Source organism: Salvelinus fontinalis, chromosome 2 (genome assembly GCF_029448725.1).
Source record: "Salvelinus fontinalis isolate EN_2023a chromosome 2, ASM2944872v1, whole genome shotgun sequence".
Taxonomy (NCBI): domain Eukaryota; kingdom Metazoa; phylum Chordata; class Actinopteri; order Salmoniformes; family Salmonidae; genus Salvelinus; species Salvelinus fontinalis.
Window position 1 is genome coordinate 32899993 of NC_074666.1, and position 24085 is coordinate 32924077.

Below are 24085 nucleotides of genomic sequence, written 5' to 3' on the forward strand. Positions count from 1 at the left end.
TCAAGGTGAGACTATTGAGATTGAGACATTCATTTACCGAGAGGAGAGCTGAGGTCATGTAGCACACTTCAATGTGTTTTTCCACATGAAATGCCATGTTTGGCATTCTGCTGCATTGTGAAGATATTTATTTATTTATTTTATTTCACCTTTATTTAACCAGATAGGCAAATTGAGAACACGTTCTCATTTACAATTGCGACCTGGCCAAGATAAAGCAAAGCAGTTCGACACATACAACACATAGTTACACATGGAGTAAAACAAACATACAGTCAATAATACAGTGAAAAATAAGTCTATATACAATGTGAGCAAGTGAGGTGAGATAAGGGAGGTGAAGGCAAATAAAATATATAAATAAAAATATGGAGATATGGAGGTCAGCAGTTGGCTAGTGGGATTTCTGATTGGTGGCAACCTTATTTAATGTCACTATGCACTTTAATTCATATCCCTGTCAGTGAACATGGTTAACCTTTGGCTTTAAACTATTCAGCATTTCACAACTTCATGTTTTCATAGCACTATGGGTCAGATTTTCTGTAAGAGGAAGTCGCGCACGCACGCACACACACACACACACAGACAGAGGAAGCAGGGTGCAGACATGGGATGCAGTTTCACAATGGAATACATAAGGGGAGATGTGGCTGAGGTAAAGATTAGTCTGTGTACATAGACTAGAGAGGAGAATTCTGACAAATTATTTGAAGACAGTTGACAGACGCACTCGCCAGCACACCTCTGTGACTAGCTGACTGGTCATTAAGGGGTCAGAGATAAATAAAATACAATTTGTATATGTTCAATTACTTATGCAGAAGTAATAAATGTATGCACATTTAATTGAACCTATCCCCAAAAAATCCTTACCCTAGGATACTTTAACTGGTGACTAATCGGGAGATTGAATTGCCTTCATCAGGTCATTACAGTCCCTGGTTCGAATCCAGGCTGTATCACATCCGGCCGTGATTGGGAGTCCCATAGGACGGTGCACAATTGGCCCAGCGTTGTCCGGGTTTGGCCAGGGTAGGCCGTCATTGTAAATAAGAATTTGTTCTTAACTGACTTGCCTAGTCAGTCAGTCAGTCAGTCAGTCAGTCAGTCAGTCAGTCAGTCACTCACTCACTCACTCACTCACTCACTCACTCACTCACTCACTCACTCACTCACTCACTCACTCACTCACTCACTCACTCACTCACTCACTCACTCACTCACACTCCCCTATACCCCAACATAGTGTTCTGGAAGCAGCAGTGTTAGAGCCAGCCAGCTGATACGCTCACAATTCAAGAATTATGTGTCTCTCTGGAATGACAACAGGAATTGGGCCTCTTTGCCTTTTGACTCTGCGGGACATGGCAGGACTCCCAGATGTTAACTCTGATATTCTGAGATTCAGATATCAGATATATCAATGTTAGGGAGGTCTTGGCAGGTCCACACTCACAATCGTTCATGCACCAGCTTGTGTCACCCCATACCTGTTTAAGACAGTAAGTCAGCAAGACACAGTTGCTCTATGAAGTAAAAACATGCCATCTCCTGGCATGACTCCTTGACACAACCTTTTCTGCAGTGAAAGGATGAGGACTGAACATGTCTGCTGATAGAGTTTATTAACCTTGTGTATCATTACTCAGGATGGCAGTTATAAATGCTTGGCTCAGGTTTCACAACTCCCGCCTCTCGCTCCCCTTGGAGAGCAATGCCCTCTTCCATGTCACATGGGTTCACATTAGTTCATTACATGCATGATTTCTTCCCTGTTTGGAAAGGGCATTTGTACTCACAATGCTTGCCTACCATAACTCATTACATGACAAGAGCAATGGAGAAACAGATGCCTTGTGTGGAATTGTCCATCAAATATAAATTCCACTTTATATAATGTAGTGAAAATATTTACATTTTTTTCTTCACAGGATAAGATTATAAGCATGATATATTATTGGAGTTGTTTATATATAAGGCACCTCCTCAATCTATAATGATACTTTTCTTTGAAAGTATACGTTCACCACTTTATATTGTTTACAAAGGACAAGAAGTTTTTTTTTTAAATCTGTAGAAAAATATATGGTATATAAAAATGGTATAAAAACAACCAACATCTGAAGACCATTGGCTTGGTAAGTGTGGTTATCTAATGTTCTCTTTGGTCTGATAACGCTGATCTACAGTTCATAGATCAGGTGTCTCCTGCAATACTCACTATAGGTAGAGATTATCCTCTAGAGGTCTAGGATCAGCTTATACTCCCCAAGTCCTAACCTTAACCATAAGAGGTATAGAAAAAGATCTGACCCTGTTTCAGTGGATAGGGAACCACTCAGACTGATCCCAGAGAATGACATGTTATAGTAAAAGTGCCATGGCTCAGATACAGCACTTGCTGTACACATTATTACAGTCAGTTTGGGCGCAGTAATAGTGTACTTTCTCTAAGCATAGTTTTGGGAGTAGGGAACTATGTAGTTCACGCAGTAATTTAAAGACATTTTGCAGTAGCTTGGTGTTACTTGAACTAAATTAAAATATGGTAGTATTTTTAGTAGGTAACTAGAAAGTTATAGGCTAGCCTGAACACGTGGCAGTTGGTTTGGTGTCTCTAGCTTGAATGGTTCAAGAGTTACTGTTGGTGAGGTATTTTATGCAAATTCGAATAGTTCTAGTTAATACGTGTTTTTAAGAATTGGAAGTTATGATAGCCTGAACATGTGAAAGTTGGTTTGGTGTCTGTAGTTTGAATGGTCTAAGAGTTACTGTTGGTGAGTTAATTTATGCAAATGTGGGACACATTCATGTAGTTATAGTTAATACAGATTTTAAAGAATTTGAAGTAGGTATAGCCTGAATGTTTTAAAGTTGGTCTTGTAGCTTAGCTTAACTGGCCAAGGAACTGGTCCATTTTGATAAGCTACCCTTGTATTCCTATGGTTCTCATTTAAACTTATGTTAATTTATGCACATTTAAGATCGTTATAGTTAAAAAAGTAAACATAGTATAAGAAAATCCTTTGACAAGAAATCTAAGTTGGGCCAGTCTGAACATTTCATTGTTGGTTTGGTGTTAATAGCTTAATAGAGATTGGTCTAAAATCTCTTTTTATTTTTTTTATTTTTTACAATTGAACTCTGTGACCCTTTTTTTCCATTGAAATGCATTGGGAGCTCATTTAAATATTGATATGGTTCAAAAAGTATAAATGTTATCAAAAATATTTTTCTCAAGCAACCACAGTTGGGGCAGTCTGGGCATTTGGAAGTTGGTTTCGTGTTAAATCGTTTAAGCTCGAGCGGGCTAAAGAAATCAAATAATAATAATATGAGTATGTAAGAAATCTAGAGTTGCACACCTAATTACTTTTTGCCATGTAGGGGTGTAGTTAACTACTGGAACTCCACCCTACTTTTTTGCAAAAATAAAATGGGTGATATGGGTGATGTAGTCAATCATTTCATTTTTTTCTGCATCACACCTGCCTAATTCATTTTTTTCATTTAGCAGATGCGCTTATTCAGAATGGATTCATTTTTGTACTGGTCCCCCATGGGAATCAGACCCCCAACCCTGGCATTGCAAGCACCATGCTCTGCCAATTGAGCCACACATGACTTAATTCTCACTTGATACATAGTTTTTGTGATTAATAGGCAAATTACACATTCTGTTGATACCCCAAAGTGATGCGTTATTGCAATTGGTAATCTATGACATTTCAGATGTAATTTTTATTTTTATACATTTTCACCAGGTAGTTTGGATATAGTGAACTCCTTTTTCAAAGTAACTTTAGTTTAATAAAACTATATCTTTTTTTAAAGGGTAGCTTTAGTGTAGCTTAACTTCTTCCAGTGTGAAGTAATTGCCTGCTTGGTAACCTATATTTTCAGAGTAGCTTCACCAACACTTTCGAAGCCCTGCTCATTGGCCAACAGGGGTCAGGAAGAGAAAGTAACAAGTCCTCCCATGGACAAAATGGAGGACACACACAGTAAGAGATGGACTCTCAATGAGAGAGAATTCTAAGGAGCAGCTCTCATTTCTGTAGTTCTCATCATGACCCTCTGGGGGATAGAAATAGACTTTCTACTCAGTTCGCAATTCAGTTCTTTCTTTCTTTCTTTTTCTCCTTCTCTATCAGGCCTCTCTTATGCTGCCATACTCTGCAATTCATTGGAGGCAGTGTTCTTGTCTGGACTCTGCTCTCTGTCAATCATAGTGTATCCCTGTCCTGCCTGCTGGCCTTGTTTTCCTGCTCTATGTCTCAGGACCAGGAGGGAGAGCAGGAAGCAGACAAATGCTCCGGTGACAAAGAATGCCTGCAGACCCAGGAACCTGCACCCAGAAGAGAAAGGAGAATATCAGACATACCACTACTCTATAACAGGCCTGGGTCTAAGAAATACAGTATTGGAAATACTTTTAAATACTTGAACTGTGTTTGATTTAGTTTGCCTGGTAAAATGGTCCGTAACTGCTCTATGCTAAATCAAGCACATCTCAAATACTTTCTAGAATGACTGACATGGCTGACATATCTGTTGGCGCTTGCCTCTGTCTGAAGAGGTCCATGTTGTAGTAGTGACAGGACGTGTTCCTCCCACACTTCTTCCCCCAGATGATACAGGTGGTGTCTATGGCAGTGCCATACAGGACTGGGGCTGGCAGGAACGCTGGAGACACACATACACAGAATTATAAACACACTGTGTAAACAGACATTTGGATGAGCGCCTTTGAGGTGATTCTTTATGAGCGGCAGTGTTTTTGTCTTAATTATCCCTGTCGAGTCTTATTTCCATAGTGTACATGGTCCTGCTTAAAGGTAGAGTCAGCTAAATGACATTGCATGAGCAGTAATGCAGATATTGCGATGAGTGAGATGCAAGACTTCGCTCTCACACAGTATCTGCGCATGCTCACAAGTTCGCTTCACACTTTTACAACACGGGACCAAAACAGCAGAGAAGTTTGGCATCGCGCTCCAATGCTTTTAGTTGTTGTGGAAATTGACCCACTATGCTGTTTGATTTGTGCATCTACGTCATATTGCTGACTGTACTGTACCTTTAATGTCACCTAACAGGACAAACAGTCAAATTCAGGGTTAAATATTTAAAAGGCAGTTTCCCAGACATTTGCTGTTAAAATTATGGATGTCTGCTCGAGCAGAAAAGTCGATCACTGTAGGTAATTTTATCTACATTTCTTGGAATCCAAGGCAAAGAGGTGAGTGTGGCTGGCTGTGTAATGCTGATATACAGTGTCTTCAGATAGTATTCACACCCCTTGACTTTTCCACATTTTGTTGTTTTGAAAGGTGGGATTAAAATGGATTTAATTGTAATAGATCTACACAAAATACTCTAATGTCAAAGTAGAAGAAAAATATGAACATTTGTAAAAAATAAAGTATGAAAATAAACACTAAAATGCCTTGATTACATAAGTATTCAAACCCCTGAGCCAATATGTACACATTAGTATCACATTTGGCAGTGATTACAGCTGTGAGTCTTTCTGGGTAAGTCGAAGAGCTTTGCACACTTGGATTGTACAATATTTGCACATTATAAATGTCTTAATTCTTCAAGCTCTGTCAAGTTGGTTGTTGATTATTGCTAGACAGCCATTTTCCAGACCTCCCTGGTCTTTGCAGTTGAATCAGTGTTTGAAATTCACTTCTCAACTGAGGAACCTTACAGATAATACTATGTGTGAGGTACAGAGATTAGGTAGTCATTCAAAAATATAAATTATTTTAAATACTATTAATGCACACAGTGTGAGCCCATGCAACTTATTTTATGACTTCTTATTAAGCATTATGTGACTTGTTACAACTGAACTTATTTAGGCTTGCCATAACAAATGGGTTGAATACTTATTGATTCAGAACATTTTCAGCTTTTCATTTTTATTCATGTGTAACAATTTCTAAAATCATAATTCTACTTTGACATTATGGGGTATTGTGTGTAGGCCAGTGACACAAAATCTAAATTTAATAAATTTTTAATTCAGGCTATAACACTGTAACTCACCCAGCACTCTGAAGAGCATGTACTGAACACCCACAGCAAAAGACTTATCCTCTGGTCTCACTGTCCTGCAGAGGAGAGTGGGAGAGATAAGGAAAAATTGATGGAGAGGGTAGAGGGGATGGAGAGCTGGATAGAACAGCGTTTAAATCAGAGTGAATCACAACAGCTGAACGGACGCAGTAAACCATGTCAGACTTTTTTCACACACACACACACACACACACACACACACACACACACACACACACACACACACACACACACACACACACACACACACACACACACACACACACACACACACACACACACACACACACCTCAAATATCAACATGCCACACTACCCCCATCCTCTTTATCTTGAAATCTTTGTTGCATGCACCTTAGACTGCTTTGCCCTATGTACATATAATCATTGAACACTGGTCACTTTAATAATGTTTACACACTGTTTTACCGACTTTATATGTATATACTGTATTTTAGTCATGACTCAACCTATTTTTTTAAATTTATTTTATTTCACCTTTATTTAACCAGGTAGGCTAGTTGAGAACAAGTTCTCATTTGCAACTGCGACCTGGCCAAGATAAAGCATAGCAGTGTGAACAGACAACAACACAGAGTTACACATGGAGTAAACAATAAACAAGTCAATAACATGGTAGAAAAAAAAGAGAATCTATATACAATGTGTGCAAAGGGCATGAGGTAGGCAATAAATCGAATAATTACAATTTAGCAGATTAACACTGGAGTGATAAATCATCAGATGATCATGTGCAAGAAGAGATACTGGTGTGCAAAAGAGCAGAAAAGTAAATAAATAAAAGCAGTATGGGGGGTGAGGTAGGTAAATTGGGTGGGTAGTTTACAGATGGACTATGTACAGCTGCAGCGATCGGTTAGCTGCTCGGATAGCAGATTTTTAAAGTTGTTGAGGGAGATAAAAGTCTCCAACTTCAGAGATTTTTGCAATTCGTTCCAGTCGCAGGCAGCAGAGAACTGGAAGGAAAGGCGTCCAAATGAGGTTTTGGCTTTAGGGATGATCAGTGAGATACACCTGCTGGAGCGCGTGCTACGGGTGGGTGTAGCCATCGTGACCAGTGAACTGAGATAAGGCGGCACTTTACCTAGCATAGCCTTGTAGATGACCTGGAGCCAGTGGGTCTGACGACGAACATGTAGCGAGGGCCAGCCGACTAGGGCATACAGGTCGCAGTGGTGGGTCGTATAAGGTGCTTTAGTAACAAAACGGATGGCACTGTGATAAACTGCATCCAGTTTGCTGAGTAGAGTATTGGAAGCTATTTTGTAGATGACATCGCCGAAGTCGAGGATCGGTAGGATAGTCAGTTTTACTAGGGTAAGTTTGGCGGCGTGAGTGAAGGAGGCTTTGTTGCGGAATAGAAAGCCGACTCTAGATTTGATTTTGGATTGGAGATGTTTGATATGAGTCTGGAAGGAGAGTTTGCAGTCTAGCCAGACACCTAGGTACTTATAGATGTCCACATATTCTAGGTCGGAACCGTCCAGGGTGGTGATGCTAGTCGGGCGTGCGGGTGCAGGCAGCGAACGGTTGAAAAGCATGTATTTGGTTTTACTAGCGTTTAAGAGCAGTTGGAGGCCACGGAAGGAGTGTTGTATGGCATTGAAGCTCGTTTGGAGGTTAGATAGCACAGTGTCCAAGGAAGGGCCGGAAGTATACAGAATGGTGTCGTCTGCGTAGAGGTGGATCAGGGAATCGCCCGCAGCAAGAGCAACATCATTGATGTATACAGAGAAAAGAGTCGGCCCGAGAATTGAACCCTGTGGTACCCCCATAGAGACTGCCAGAGGACCGGACAACATGCCCTCCGATTTGACACACTGAACTCTGTCTGCAAAGTAGTTGGTGAACCAGGCAAGGCAGTCATTAGAAAAACCGAGGCTACTGAGTCTGCCGATAAGAATATGGTGATTGACAGAGTCGAAAGCCTTGGCCAGGTCGATGAAGACGGCTGCACAGTAATGTCTTTTATCGATGGCGGTTATGACATCGTTTAGTACCTTGAGCGTGGCTGAGGTGCACCCGTGACCGGCTCGGAAACCGGATTGCACAGCGGAGAAGGTACGGTGGGATTCGAGATGGTCAGTGATCTGTTTGTTGACTTGGCTTTCGAAGACCTTAGATAGGCAGGGCAGGATGGATATAGGTCTGTAACAGTTTGGGTCCAGGGTGTCTCCCCCTTTGAAGAGGGGGATGACCGCGGCAGCTTTCCAATCCTTGGGGATCTCAGATGATACGAAGGAGAGGTTGAACAGGCTGGTAATAGGGGGTGCGACAATGGCGGCGGACAGTTTCAGAAATAGGGGGTCCAGATTGTCAAGCCCAGCTGATTTGTATGGGTCCAGGTTTTCCAGCTCTTTCAGAACATCTGCTATCTGGATATGGGTAAAGGAGAAGCTGGGGAGGCTTGGGCGAGTAGCAGCGGGGGGGGCGGGGCTGTTGGCCAAGGTTGGAGTCGCCAGGAGGAAGGAATGGCCAGCCATTGAGAAATGTTTGTTGAAGTTTTCGATTATCACGGACTTATCAGTGGTGACCGTGTTACCTAGCCTCAGTGCAGTGGGCAGCTGGGAGGAGGTGCTCTTGTTTTCCATGGACTTTACAGTATCCCAGAACTTTTTGGAGTTAGAGCTACAGGATGCAAATTTCTGCTTGAAAAAGCTGGCCTTTGCTTTCCTGACTGACTGCGTGTATTGGTTCCTGACTTCCCTGAACAGTTGCATATCGCGGGGGCTCTTCGATGCTATTGCAGTTCGCCACAGGATTTTTTTGTGCTGGTCGAGGGCAGTCAGGTCTGGAGTGAACCAAGGGCTATATCTGTTCTTGGTTCTGCATTTTTTGAACGGAGCATGCTTGTCTAATATGGTGAGGAAGTAACTTTTAAAGAATGACCAGGCATCCTCAACTGACGGGATGAGGTCAATATCCTTCCAGGGTACCCGGGCCAGGTCGATTAGAAAGGCCTGCTCGCAGAAGTGTTTTAGGGAGCGTTTGACAGTGATGAGGGGTGGTCGTTTCACCGTGGACCCGTGGCGGATACAGGCAATGAGGCAGTGATCGCTGAGATCTTGATTGAAGACAGCAGAGGTGTATTTGGAGGGCAAGTTGGTCAGGATAATGTCTATTAGGGTGCCCATGTTTACGGATTTAGGGTTGTACCTGGTGGGTTCCTTGATGATTTGTGTGAGATTGAGGGCATCAAGCTTAGATTGTAGGACTGCCGGGGTGTTAAGCATATCCCATATCCTATAACTACTGCTGTACACAACTTTTCTACTTATATTCTGTCTATACACACCATTATATATATTTATCTTCCTGAACTCTGACATTGCTTGTTCTGATATTTCTTAATTTCTTTTCACTTTTAGATTATGTGGGTATTGTTTTCTAGGCATTGGAGCTTGAAACAAACATTTCGCTGCATCTGCAATAACATCTTCAAATCTGTGTACGTGACTTTGATTTGCAGATGCTCTCCCTCTCCCTCTCTTTCATTGGTGTGTGTGTTCAGTATGTTAGTATCATGTTAGGCCTGTGTGTGAAAGGCGTGTGTGTATGTTCTACCTCAGTATCATCATGTAGGATGGGGTCTGTGAGAATGATGCAATGAAGCAGGTGAGAGCAGAGAGAACCATGAAGGGCAGGAGGAGGTGTTTGCAGTCACTACCGCATGTCCCTGGCAACGCATAACCATAGGATCCGCTGACCCCTATGCAGCCACAGTCGGTGTATTTCTGTCAGAGAGACAGAGAGAGTCACATGACGTTAACCACTGACTGGCCAATCAGACTCACACCATTGCATCTGGCAGTAACTGTTGGCATTATTAGGTATGAATGAGAATCTCACAAAGACATTGAAAAGACATTATCAAGAAACAGTCTCTCTGGCTTCAAGCAAATCGAATATTCTTCTCCCAGGCTTTGTGTGGTGGTAGCATGTGTGCGTGCATGTGTGTAAGTGTGTGTGTGTTGGTTCAAGAATGCTGAGTCTGGCTTTAAACTGTTTTCCATGCAGTAGGCACCGGGCTGTGACAGTAAAGCAGAAGTGAGGCCCCTTTAGAGTCTGTCTGACACGTCTACTACCTTGAAACCCATCATCTAGGGTTTCTTCAGTCATTCTGCATCTTATATGATTTCATTTTCTCTCTGCTTTCTTTTTTAAGCTCATGTGCAAATATAATACATGGAATATTCATTGAATGCCAGGAGAAGTTAGGATTCAGCCCATTTATGGATAGGCAGGTATAGTGGTTTACCAGGATTTTGCTGGTGTTGTCATCCAGTACTTTGGTCAAGCAGCCTGCATGACAGGGCGATCTGAACTCCACCCCGTCTGAGCCACACACTGGGTTAAAGTCCTCAGTCGGACAGGAGCACCCAGAGCTACACTCCAAAGACCTGTTCTGTCTGAGAACAGAAGAAGATGTAAGAGAAATGGTGCCTGGTACAATATGGCAACTTATGGCTTAAGTGTTGTTTTAAGGAGGGTGGAGAGGTGAGGGTAACCTTTTGAGACGGCAACCTACTTGGTGGGGTAGATGCCAGTGACCGTCTGTGTGGAGCAGCCGAGGAGGAGGAGAGGCAGTGCGGTGAGTATACACATCAAGATGGCTGACGTGCAGATGAGGGCGGAGCCTCTAGTAGAGATATTCAGCCTCCTCATCAGAGCCCCGCCCAGCACGATGCCTAGCACCGCCAGAGGGATGTTCACCCCACCTTCAGGCACACAAAGATTAAAGGTTACTCAGAATAAAGCAGTTGGCACATTCCAGATAATGTTAATTGCAGTCGCCCTGCACATCTCAGAAGATAGCTATGTTACTATGGTTCCGGAGACATTAAACACTGTGTGATGTGCGCATCCCGACTTTGAGAAAGACAACCTGGAACACAACCAGTGTTTCCCATTACTTAGGCAGGGTGGTTCCCCTCTGCCTCGCTCTGTTAACACCCTCCTAAAAATGGTCAGGCTTATTTGGTTGTCATGGAAAATGGTGATATATTGGCAGCTTCAGGTGCTAACACTGGAGATTCTGCACCCCGCCAAAGAACTGGCTACAACACTGGGGTAAAGGGCAAGTAAATCCCATCCAGATTTGACACTGATCATCAAAGAGAACACACTGTATTCCAAGGCTATAAGCATGGGTGGCAGGGGTTTGATTGGCTGTGCTCTGCACATACAATGGAGTCTTTATCGTCTGGACAGCATCTGTGAATGATTACCTCCAGTTGATCATTAATCTTTTTATGGGGATTTTTTTACTAGGCTAATTAGATTTCCACAAAAGTGTTTATGGTCGTTTTCTATGCGCCCTGTGCTTTCCATAGACCATTGGAGAGTTGAAGCATAATTATTCTCAGCTAATACTGTGTATATGTCAAACACAGGTGTCAAATACTGGAGGTGTGCAGATTTGACTGAAGCAATCACTCTCCATGGAGTGGAATTTTCATTTGGTCCATTGGTTCTATTTCTATTCACATTTTTTAGACAAACCCTAACCTTAACCTTAATCTAAACCAGGATGTTCCACAGAGATACGGAATGGTGTCTCTCACCGATCATCATGTTGGAGAAGGAGGCGGTCTGGGTAAACTGGCGCTCTATGAACTTGGCCATGAAGGTGGCAAGGCCGGCTATCATAGCTGCCAGGTGGACCTGTGCCAGCACCACCAACAGGTAGATGGGGTTCTGCAAGGTCCGCAGGGTGATACGGGGGAAACCTGGGAGAGAGAAGGGGGGGTGGGGGGGGGAAGAGAGGGAGAAGAAATAGGCGAATGAAGCCGATGACCTAACTGCTTCAGACTATATTTAACAAGGGATGAGAAGCAACAATAGAGGAAGAGAGAGACCACCACAACTACTTTTCATATACTATCAGTATCATGACATCAGTGACCGTCACCCTCAACGCCATGTAGTCACCCACAGACACAATGAAGGGAAATGGAAAGGAAACAGACGAATGTGGTCTTATAAAAGAGTCTAACTTTTGAGGAACTGTGTGAGGGTGAGCTCCTGGACGGGGTCTGGCAGCGGTTTCTTTTTCTCCTCGGCTCTGGGTTTTTTGGCATCGCCTGCAGCTTCCTAACCAGGGGAGAGGAAGAACCACAATGATGCTCTTTACTCGTGTTAAAACAGATTTGAGTGTGAATACGGTACAGTAAACATGTAATCCTGCCTGTATTGCATCAACTCTATCTAATAGCCTTTGAAGAGACCTGGGTCACATGATGTGGCAAAGAGATAGTTTGTCTGATTGCGAAATGATCAAATGTAAAGTGTATTTTTTATTTTATTCCACCTTTATTTAACCAGGTAGGCTAGTTGAGAGCAAGTTCTCATTTACAACTGCGACCTGGCTGAGATAAAGCAAGCAGTGCAACACAAACAACAACACAGAGTTACACATGGAATTAACAAACATACAGTCAATAATACAATAGAAAACGTATATACACAGTGTGTGCAAATGAGGTAGGATAACAGAGGTAAGGCAATAAATAGGCCATAGTGGCGAAATAATTACAATATAGCAATTGATCACTGGAGTGATAGATGTGCAGAAGATGAGTGTGCAAGTAGAGATGTTGGGGTGCAAAGGAGCAAAAAAATAACAGTATGGGGATGAGGTAGTTGGATGGGCTATTTACAGATGGGCTATGTATGGGTGCAGTGATCTGTGAGCTGCTTTGACAACTGGTGCTTAAAGCTAGTGGGGGAGATATGAGTCTCCAGCTTCAGTGATTTTGCAGTTCGTTCCAGTCATTGGCAGCAGAGAACTGGAAGGAAAGGCGGCCGAAGGAGGAATTGGCTTTGGGGGTGACCAGTGAAATATACCTGCTGGAGTGGGTGCTGCTATGGTGACCAGTGAGCTGAGATAAGGTGGGGCTTTACCTAGCAAAGACTTATAGATGACCTGGAGCCAGTGGGTTTGGCGAAAAATATGAAGCGAGGGCCAGCCAACGAGAGCATACAGGTCGCAGTGGTGGGTAGTATATGGGGTTTTGGTGACAAAACGGATGGCACTGTGATAGACTGCATCCAATTTGCTGAGTAGAGTGTTGGAGGCTATTTTGTAAATGACATCGCCGAAGTCAAGGATCGGTAGGATAGTCAGTTTTACGAGGGTATGTTTGGCAGCATGAGTGAAGGATGCTTTGTTGCGAAATAGGAAGTCGATTCTAGATTTAATTTTGGATTGGATATGCTTACTGTGAGTCTGGAAGGAGAGTTTACAGTGTAACCAGACACCTAGGTATTTGTAGTTGTCCACATATTCTAAGTATGGTGCAATGCAGTGCACTCAAGTTACACGCCAAGCTTTAGAGCTTTTAAAGCGCCAGCATTCAAGAGACAGAGAGAGAGAGACTGTGTGTCTGTGTCTGTGTTTGTGTTTGTGTGTGTGTGTGCACGCCCAGTTATGCTCTGGCATGTTAATATGATATACAGCCACTTTCACTATTGAGCAAGAACTGGCACGAGTATTCTTCTTTGTGCTCGATGACTGATTAGAGAAACATGAACCAAAATCTGATAAAAACGTTATTTCAGAATGATGGATATGAGCCAAAACCTTATTCAGCAAGGTCAAACCACATCACTCTCACTTGCTCTGAACCACATATTTTCTATGAGAGAAGATTGTGCAACTTTCATTAGAAATATATGTCATGACTGTGACTCAGCTGATATACAATCACCTCTTTTGGCATCTGTTTGGGGAAGAAGAGGTAGGGCAGGGAGGTGAGAAAGAGGAAGGAGGCTGCCACGACAAAGCCCAACCACCAGGCTCCCACCCAGCGAGGGTCCCCTCTCTCCAGACCTATCTCATCTGCAGACAGGAGAGAGACATGTTACTGTACTAGTTGCAAAGTACATTATCAATAACAAAATAAAAATATTCGATGAAACTATTAAATAAAATAATAAATTGAATCAAATGCACTGTATGTATAGAAGTGTACACTGAGCACAGTTCCTGGTTTCAACATGTTGTAACGTTTTGAGCAATTTTAGACAGTGTTAAGAGAAAGTTGTTTTTTCCCTTGGTATCATGCAACAGAACATTGAATCTCCATCAAACTGATAGCAGTTTCCAGGAAGAAATCAGTCTTTCACTTTCAGTCATTGAAAATGAATGTGGAGCTTCTCCCAGTGAAAGAGAGTGATTTCTTCCTGGAAACTGCTATTAGTTTGCCGGAGGTTAAATGTTCTGTTGAATGAGGTCACACTGGCTGCAGGAACCCAAATTTCAGCTAAGAATCTATTTTACTCCAAAAAGGGAGTAAAGCAGATTTATCTCATAGAAATGAATCTCATATCATGCACTGTTTTACAGAGGTAAATAATTTAAGTTATTCATTATATGCAGTGCATTAGGAAAGTATTCAGATCCCTTAAACTTTTTTCACATTTTGTTACGTTACAACCTTATTCTAAAATTGATTAAATTGTTCTTTTTTTCATCAATCTACACACAATAGCCCATAATTACAAAGCAAAAACTAATTTATTTAAAAAAATATATATATTCTTGTGTATTCTTGTGTATGACACTACAAGCTTGGCACACCTGTATTTGGTGAGTTTCTTCCATTCTTCTGAGGAGCGTCGCTGCAGAGCTATTTTCACGTCTCTCCAGAGATGTTCGATTGGGTTCAAGTCTGGCCTCTGGCTGGGTCACTCAAGGACATTCAGAGACTTGTCCCAAAGCCACTCCTGCGTTGTCTTGGCTGTGTGCTTAGGGTCGTTGTCCTATTGGAAGGTGAACCTTCGTACCAGTCAGAGGTTCTGAGTGCTCTGGAGCAGGTTTTCATCAAGGATCTCTCAGTACTTTTCTGTTTTCATCTTTGCCTCAATCCTGACTAGTCTCCCAGTCCCTGCCGCTGAAAAACATCCCGCCAGCATGATGCTACCACCAACATGCTTCACCATAAGGATGGTGCCAGGTTTCCTCCAGACGTGAAGCTTGGCATTAAGGCCAAAGAGTTCAATCTTGGTTTCATCAGAACAAACAATCTTGTTTCTCATGGTCTGTGAGTCTTTAGGTGCCTTTTAGCAAACTCCAAGCAGGCTGTCATGTGCCTTTTACTGAGGAGTGGCTTCAGTCTGGCCACTCTACCACAAAGGCCTTCTGGAAGGTCCCATCTCCACAGAGGAACTCTAGAGCTCTGTCAGCGTGACCATCTGGTTTTTGGTCATCTCCCTGACATAGGCCCTTCTCCCCTGATTGCTCAGTTTGGCCGGGCATACAGCTCTAGGAAGAGTCTTGCTGGTTCCAAACTTCTTCCATTTAAGAATGATGGAGGCCACTATGTTCTTGGGGACCTTCAATAATTCATACATTTTTTGGTACCCTTCCCCAGATCTGTGTCTCAACACAATCCTGTCTCTGAGCTCTACGTACAATTCCTTCCACCTCATGCCAACTGTGGGACCTTATACAGATAGGTGTGGGCCTCCAAATCATGTCCAATCAATGAAATTTACCACAGGTGAACTCCAATCAAGTTGTAGAAACATCTCAAGGATGATCAATGGAAACAGGATGCATCTGAGCTCAATTTCGAGTCTCATAGCAAAGGGTCTGAATACTTATGTCAGTAAGGTATTATTGTTTTTAATTTTTTATACATTTGCAAAAATGTCTAAAAAACGGTTTTCGCTTCATCATTATGCGTAGATTGATGAAGATTTTTTTTTACATCCATTTTAGAACGAGGCTGTAACGTAACAAAATGTGGAAAAAGTCAAGGGGTCTGAATAATTTACGAAGGCACTATATATAACTTCCATCTAAATATTTGCAAGAATGAAGTCACGTTCCATTAAGCTGCACTGTGTGTGCCTTGCAGAAGGCGCTAGTTCAGGCTTGAGGAAACACACACACACGAGCACACGCACACACAAACACACACACACACACACACCCAGACACACACCTCAAAACAATGGGGAATAATCTAGTACTACCTAAGTTGAATTCAGCTGGCCTTTGAACAGTTTTGAACATTTGTCAAATCATAGACAATGCTCTCACACCTTGATAAATGAGATGCATTAAACTAAAAAGCTGAGATCAATGAGAGCAGACTGCAAATACAGGACACTGGCCCATGATTGTTGTAAATCCTGTTTTAGAGGTATCTGAAGCATTGCAGGGTGAGAACATGTCTGTAGTGGTGGCTTTGGTTCACACAGAAGGAGGTCGATCTTAAAATAATATTTGCTTGTTAGAATTCACAGGAGTGGAGTGAAGATAAGGTCGTCGCTATCATGAACATTATTCCAGCTAGTCTTCATTAACACCTGATTTTATTCACGGCTTGAAACTCAGGCATGTAAAGAAAACACCCTAACGTGACCCTTAGTACATAACCCGCCCTATATTGCATTCTAACCCTAACCCTAGCTTTATGTCCACTTCCCAGTTCAACCCTAACCCTAGCTTTATGTTCACATCCTGGTTCAACCCTAACCCTAGCTTTATGTTCACATCCCGGTTCAACCCTAACCCTAGCTTTATGTTCACATCCTGGTTAAAGACTAACCCTAGCTTTATGTCCACTTCCCAGTTCAACACTAACCCTAGCTTTCTGTCCACATCCTGGTTCAACACTAACCCTAGCTTTATGTTTACATTCCGGTTCAACCCTAACCCTAGCTTTATGTTTACATCCCGGTTCAACCCTAACCCTAGCTTTATGTTTACATCCCGGTTCAACCCTAACCCTAGCTTTATGTTAACATCCCGGTTCAACCCTGACACTAACCCTAGCTTTATGTTCACATCCTGGTTCAACCCTAACCCTAACTCTAGCTTTATGTCCACATCCTAGTTCAACCCTAAGTCTAGCTTTATGTTTACATCCCGGTTCAACCCTAACCCTAGCTTTATGTTTACATCCCGGTTCAACCCTAACCCTAGCTTTATGTTCACATCCCGGTTCAACCCTAACCCTAGCTTTATGTTTACATCCCGGTTCAACCCTAACCCTAGATTTATGTTTACATCCCGGTTCAACCCTAACCCTAGCTTTATGTTAACATCCCGGTTCAACCCTGACACTAACCCTAGCTTTATGTTCACATCCCGGTTCAACCCTAACCCCAACTCTAGCTTTATGTCCACATCCCAGTTCAACCCTAACCCTAGCTTTAAGTTTACATCCCGGTTCAACCCTAACCCTAGCTTTATGTTTACATCCCGGTTCAACCCTAACCCTAGCTTTATGTTCACATCCCGGTTCAACCCTAACCCTAGCTTTATGTTTACATCCCGGTTCAACCCTAACCCTAGCTTTATGTTTACATCCCGGTTCAACCCTAACCCTAGCTTTATGTTAACATCCCGGTTCAACCCTGACACTAACCCTAGCTTTATGTTTACATCCCGGTTCAACCCTAACCCTAGCTTTATGTTTACATCCCGGTTCAACCCTAACCCTAGCTTTATGTTCACATCCCGGTTCAACCCTAACCCTAGCTTTATGTTTACATCCCGGTTCAACTCTAACCCTAGATTTATGTTTACATCCCGGTTCAACCCTAACCCTAGCTTTATGTTAACATCCCGGTTCAACCCTGACACTAACCCTAGCTTTATGTTCACATCCCGGTTCAACCCTAACCCCAACTCTAGCTTTATGTCCACATCCCAGTTCAACCCTAACCCTAGCTTTATGTTTACATCCCGGTTCAACCCTAACCCTAGCTTTATGTTTACATCCCGGTTCAACCCTAACCCTAGCTTTATGTTCACATCCCGGTTCAACCCTAACCCTAGCTTTATGTTTACATCCCGGTTCAACCCTAACCCTAGCTTTATGTTAACATCCCGGTTCAACCCTGACACTAACCCTAGCTTTATGTTCACATCCCGGTTCAACCCTAACCCTAGCTTTATGTTCACATCCCGGTTCAACCCTAACCCTAGCTTTATGTTTACATCCCGGTTCAACCCTAACCCTAGCTTTATGTTTACATCCCGGTTCAACCCTAACCCTAGCTTTATGTTAACATCCCGGTTCAACCCTGACACTAACCCTAGCTTTATGTTCACATCCCGGTTCAACCCTAACCCTAACTCTAGCTTTATGTTTACATCCCAGTTCAACCCTAACCCTAGCTTTATGTTTACATCCCGGTTCAACCCTAACCCTAGCTTTATGTTTACATCCCGGTTCAACCCTAACCCTAGCTTTATGTTCACATCCCGGTTCAACCCTAACCCTAGCTTTATGTTTACATCCTGGTTCAACCCTAACCCTAGCTTTATGTTTACATCCCGGTTCAACCCTAACCCTAGCTTTATGTTAACATCCCGGTTCAACCGTGACACTAACCCTAGCTTTATGTTCACATCCCGGTTCAACCCTAACCCTAACTCTAGCTTTATGTCCACATCCCGGTTCAACCCTAACCCTAGCTTTATGTTCACATCCTGGTTCAAGACTAACCCTAGCTTTATGTCCACTTCCCAGTTCAACACTAACCCTAGCTTTCTGTCCACATCCTGGTTCAACACTAACCCTAGCTTTATGTTTACATCCCGGTTCAACCCTAACCCTAGCTTTATGTTTACATCCCGGTTCAACCCTAACCCTAGCTTTATGTTTACATCCCGGTTCAACCCTAACCCTAGCTTTATGTTAACATCCCGGTTCAACCCTGACACTAACCCTAGCTTTATGTTCACATCCCGGTTCAACCCTAACCCTAACTCTAGCTTTATATCCACATCCTAGTTCAACCATAAGTCTAGCTTTATGTTTACATCCCGGTTCAACCCTAACCCTAGCTTTATGTTTACATCCCGGTTCAACCCTAACCCTAGCTTTATGTTTACATCCCGGTTCAACCCTAACCCTAGCTTTATGTTAACATCCCGGTTCAACCCTGACACTAACCCTAGCTTTATGTTTACATCCCGGTTCAACCCTAACCCTAGCTTTATGTTTACATCCCGGTTCAACCCTAACCCTAGCTTTATGTTCACATCCCGGTTCAACCCTAACCCTAGCTTTATGTTTACATCCCGGTTCAACTCTAACCCTAGATTTATGTTTACATCCCGGTTCAACCCTAACCCTAGCTTTATGTTAACATCCCGGTTCAACCCTGACACTAACCCTAGCTTTATGTTCACATCCCGGTTCAACCCTAACCCCAACTCTAGCTTTATGTCCACATCCCAGTTCAACCCTAACCCTAGCTTTATGTTTACATCCCGGTTCAACCCTAACCCTAGCTTTATGTTTACATCCCGGTTCAACCCTAACCCTAGCTTTATGTTCACATCCCGGTTCAACCCTAACCCTAGCTTTATGTTTACATCCCGGTTCAACCCTAACCCTAGCTTTATGTTAACATCCCGGTTCAACCCTGACACTAACCCTAGCTTTATGTTCACATCCCGGTTCAACCCTAACCCTAGCTTTATGTTCACATCCCGGTTCAACCCTAACCCTAGCTTTATGTTTACATCCCGGTTCAACCCTAACCCTAGCTTTATGTTTACATCCCGGTTCAACCCTAACCCTAGCTTTATGTTAACATCCCGGTTCAACCCTGACACTAACCCTAGCTTTATGTTCACATCCCGGTTCAACCCTAACCCTAACTCTAGCTTTATGTTTACATCCCAGTTCAACCCTAACCCTAGCTTTATGTTTACATCCCGGTTCAACCCTAACCCTAGCTTTATGTTTACATCCCGGTTCAACCCTAACCCTAGCTTTATGTTCACATCCCGGTTCAACCCTAACCCTAGCTTTATGTTTACATCCTGGTTCAACCCTAACCCTAGCTTTATGTTTACATCCCGGTTCAACCCTAACCCTAGCTTTATGTTAACATCCCGGTTCAACCGTGACACTAACCCTAGCTTTATGTTCACATCCCGGTTCAACCCTAACCCTAACTCTAGCTTTATGTCCACATCCCGGTTCAACCCTAACCCTAGCTTTATGTTCACATCCTGGTTCAAGACTAACCCTAGCTTTATGTCCACTTCCCAGTTCAACACTAACCCTAGCTTTCTGTCCACATCCTGGTTCAACACTAACCCTAGCTTTATGTTTACATCCCGGTTCAACCCTAACCCTAGCTTTATGTTTACATCCCGGTTCAACCCTAACCCTAGCTTTATGTTTACATCCCGGTTCAACCCTAACCCTAGCTTTATGTTAACATCCCGGTTCAACCCTGACACTAACCCTAGCTTTATGTTCACATCCCGGTTCAACCCTAACCCTAACTCTAGCTTTATATCCACATCCTAGTTCAACCATAAGTCTAGCTTTATGTTTACATCCCGGTTCAACCCTAACCCTAGCTTTATGTTTACATCCCGGTTCAACCCTAACCCTAGCTTTATGTTCACATCCCGGTTCAAACCTAACCCTAGCTTTATGTTTACATCCCGGTTCAACTCTAACCCTAGATTTATGTTTACATCCCGGTTCAACCCTAACCCTAGCTTTATGTTAACATCCCGGTTCAACCCTGACACTAACCCTAGCTTTATGTTCACATCCCGGTTCAACCCTAACCCCAACTCTAGCTTTATGTCCACATCCCAGTTCAACCCTAACCCTAGCTTTATGTTTACATCCCGGTTCAACCCTAACCCTAGCTTTATGTTTACATCCCGGTTCAACCCTAACCCTAGCTTTATGTTCACATCCCGGTTCAACCCTAACCCTAGCTTTATGTTTACATCCCGGTTCAACCCTAACCCTAGCTTTATGTTAACATCCCGGTTCAACCCTGACACTAACCCTAGCTTTATGTTCACATCCCGGTTCAACCCTAACCCTAGCTTTATGTTCACATCCCGGTTCAACCCTAACCCTAGCTTTATGTTTACATCCCGGTTCAACCCTAACCCTAGCTTTATGTTTACATCCCGGTTCAACCCTAACCCTAGCTTTATGTTAACATCCCGGTTCAACCCTGACACTAACCCTAGCTTTATGTTCACATCCCGGTTCAACCCTAACCCTAACTCTAGCTTTATGTTTACATCCCAGTTCAACCCTAACCCTAGCTTTATGTTTACATCCCGGTTCAACCCTAACCCTAGCTTTATGTTTACATCCCGGTTCAACCCTAACCCTAGCTTTATGTTCACATCCCGGTTCAACCCTAACCCTAGCTTTATGTTTACATCCTGGTTCAACCCTAACCCTAGCTTTATGTTTACATCCCGGTTCAACCCTAACCCTAGCTTTAGGTTAACATCCCGGTTCAACCGTGACACTAACCCTAGCTTTATGTTCACATCCCGGTTCAACCCTAACCCTAACTCTAGCTTTATGTCCACATCCCGGTTCAACCCTAACCCTAGCTTTATGTTCACATCCTGGTTCAAGACTAACCCTAGCTTTATGTTCACTTCCCAGTTCAACACTAACCCTAGCTTTCTGTCCACATCCTGGTTCAACACTAACCCTAGCTTTATGTTTACATCCCGGTTCAACCCTAACCCTAGCTTTATGTTTACATCCCGGTTCAACCCTAACCCTAGCTTTATGTTTACATCCCGGTTCAACCCTAACCCTAGCTTTATGTTAACATCCCGGTTCAACCCTGACACTAACCCTAGCTTTATGTTCACATCCCGGTTCAACCCTAACCCTAACTCTAGCTTTATATCCACATCCTAGTTCAACCATAAGTCTAGCTTTATGTTTACATCCCGGTTCAACCCTAACCCTAGCTTTATGTTTACATCCCGGTTCAACCCTAACCCTAGCTTTATGTTCACATCCCGGTTCAAACCTAACCCTAGCTTTATGTTTACATCCCGGTTCAACCCTAACCCTAGATTTATGTTTACATCCCGGTTCAACCCTAACCCTAGTTTATGTTAACATCCCGGTTCAACCCTGACACTAACCCTAGCTTTATGTTCACATCCCGGTTCAACCCTAACCCCAACTCTAGCTTTATGTCCACATCCCAGTTCAACCCTAACCCTAGCTTTATGTTTACATCCCGGTTCAACCCTAACCCTAGCTTTATGTTTACATCCCGGTTCAACCCTAACCCTAGCTTTATGTTCACATCCCGGTTCAACCCTAACCCTAGCTTTATGTTTACATCCCGGTTCAACCCTAACCCTAGCTTTATGTTTACATCCCGGTTCAACCCTAACCCTAGCTTTATGTTAACATCCCGGTTCAACCCTGACACTAACCCTAGCTTCATGTTCACATCCCGGTTCAACCCTAACCCTAGCTTTATGTTCACATCCCGGTTCAACCCTAACCCTAGCTTTATGTTTACATCCCGGTTCAACCCTAACCCTAGCTTTATGTTTACATCCCGGTTCAACCCTAACCCTAGCTTTATGTTAACATCCCGGTTCAACCCTGACACTAACCCTAGCTTTATGTTCACATCCCGGTTCAACCCTAACCCTAACTCTAGCTTTATGTCCACATCCCAGTTCAACCCTAACCCTAGCTTTATGTTTACATCCCGGTTCAACCCTAACCCTAGCTTTATGTTTACATCCCGGTTCAACCCTAACCCTAGCTTTATGTTCACATCCCGGTTCAACCCTAACCCTAGCTTTATTTTTACATCCCGGTTCAACCCTAACCCTAGCTTTATGTTTACATCCCGGTTCAACCCTAACCCTAGCTTTATGTTAACATCCCGGTTCAACCCTGACACTAACCCTAGCTTTATGTTCACATCCCGGTTCAACCCTAACCCTAACTCTAGCTTTATGTCCACATCCCAGTTCAACCCTAACCCTAGCTTTATGTTTACATCCCGGTTCAACCCTAACCCTAGCTTTATGTTTACATCCCGGTTCAACCCTAACCATTGCTTTATGTTTACATCCCGGTTCAACCCTAACCCTAGCTTTATGTTCAAATCCCGGTTCAACCCTAACCCTAGCTTTATGTTTACATCCCGGTTCAACCCTAACCCTAGCTTTATGTTTACATCCCGGTTCAACCCTAACCCTAGCTTTATGTTAACATCCCGGTTCAACCCTGACACTAACCCTAGCTTTATGTTCACATCCCGGTTCAACCCTAACCCTAACTTTATGTTTACATCCCGGTTCAACCCTAACCCTAGCTTTATGTTCACATCCCGGTTCAACACTAACCCTAGCTTTATGTTCACATCCCGGTTCAACACTAACCCTAGCTTTATGTTCACATCCTGGTTCAACACTAACCCTAGCTTTATGTCCACATCCCTGTTCAACCCTAACCCTAGCTTTATGTTCACATCCCGGTTCAACCCTAACCCTAGCTTTATGTTTACATCCCGGTTCACCCCTAACCCTAGCTTTATGTTCACATCCCGGTTCAACACTAACCATAGCTTTATGTTTACATCCCGGTTCAACACTAACCCTAGCTTTATGTCCACATCCTAGTTCAACACTAACCCTAGCTTTATGTCCACATCCCGGTTCAACCCTAACCCTAGCTTTATGTTCACATCCCAGTTCAACCCTAACCCTAGCTTTATGTTCACATCCTGGTTCAACCCTAACCCTAGCTTTATGTTCACATCCTGGTTCAAGACTAACCCTAGCTTTATGTCCACTTCCCAGTTCAACACTAACCCTAGCTTTATGTCCACATCCTGGTTCAACCCTAACCCTAGCTTTATGTCCAATTCCCAGTTCAACACTAACCCTAGCTTTCTGTCCACATCCTGGTTCAACACTAACCCTAGCTTTATGTTTACATCCCGGTTCAACCCTAACCCTAGCTTTATGTTCACATCCTGGTTCAAGACTAACCCTAGCTTTATGTTTACATCCCGTTTCAACCCTAACCCTAGCTTTATGTTTACATCCCGGTTCAACCCTAACCCTAGCTTTATGTTTACATCCCGGTTCAACCCTAACCCTAGTTTTATGTTAACATCCCGGTTCAACCCTGACACTAACCCTAGCTTTATGTTCACATCCCGGTTCAACCCTAACC

At 43.1% G+C, this 24085-nt stretch overlaps 1 protein-coding gene across 2 annotated transcripts in view; it reads right to left on the minus strand.

Moving 5' to 3' along the window:
- Nucleotides 1-1611: 1611 nt before the first annotated feature.
- LOC129817226 (solute carrier organic anion transporter family member 2B1-like) overlaps nucleotides 1612-24085 on the minus strand; it is a 36640-nt gene continuing 14166 nt past the window's right edge. For both annotated transcript variants that reach the window (XM_055872268.1, XM_055872261.1), the window contains exons 7-15: nucleotides 13820-13950; nucleotides 12107-12203; nucleotides 11675-11839; nucleotides 10639-10828; nucleotides 10369-10519; nucleotides 9675-9844; nucleotides 6061-6125; nucleotides 4569-4689; nucleotides 1612-4351 (exon numbers count right to left, since the gene is read on the minus strand). In XM_055872268.1, coding sequence (XP_055728243.1) covers nucleotides 4165-4351; nucleotides 4569-4689; nucleotides 6061-6125; nucleotides 9675-9844; nucleotides 10369-10519; nucleotides 10639-10828; nucleotides 11675-11839; nucleotides 12107-12203; nucleotides 13820-13950 — 1277 coding nt within the window. In that variant the 3' untranslated portion in view covers nucleotides 1612-4164. The remainder of the gene's footprint in view (nucleotides 4352-4568; nucleotides 4690-6060; nucleotides 6126-9674; nucleotides 9845-10368; nucleotides 10520-10638; nucleotides 10829-11674; nucleotides 11840-12106; nucleotides 12204-13819; nucleotides 13951-24085) is intronic.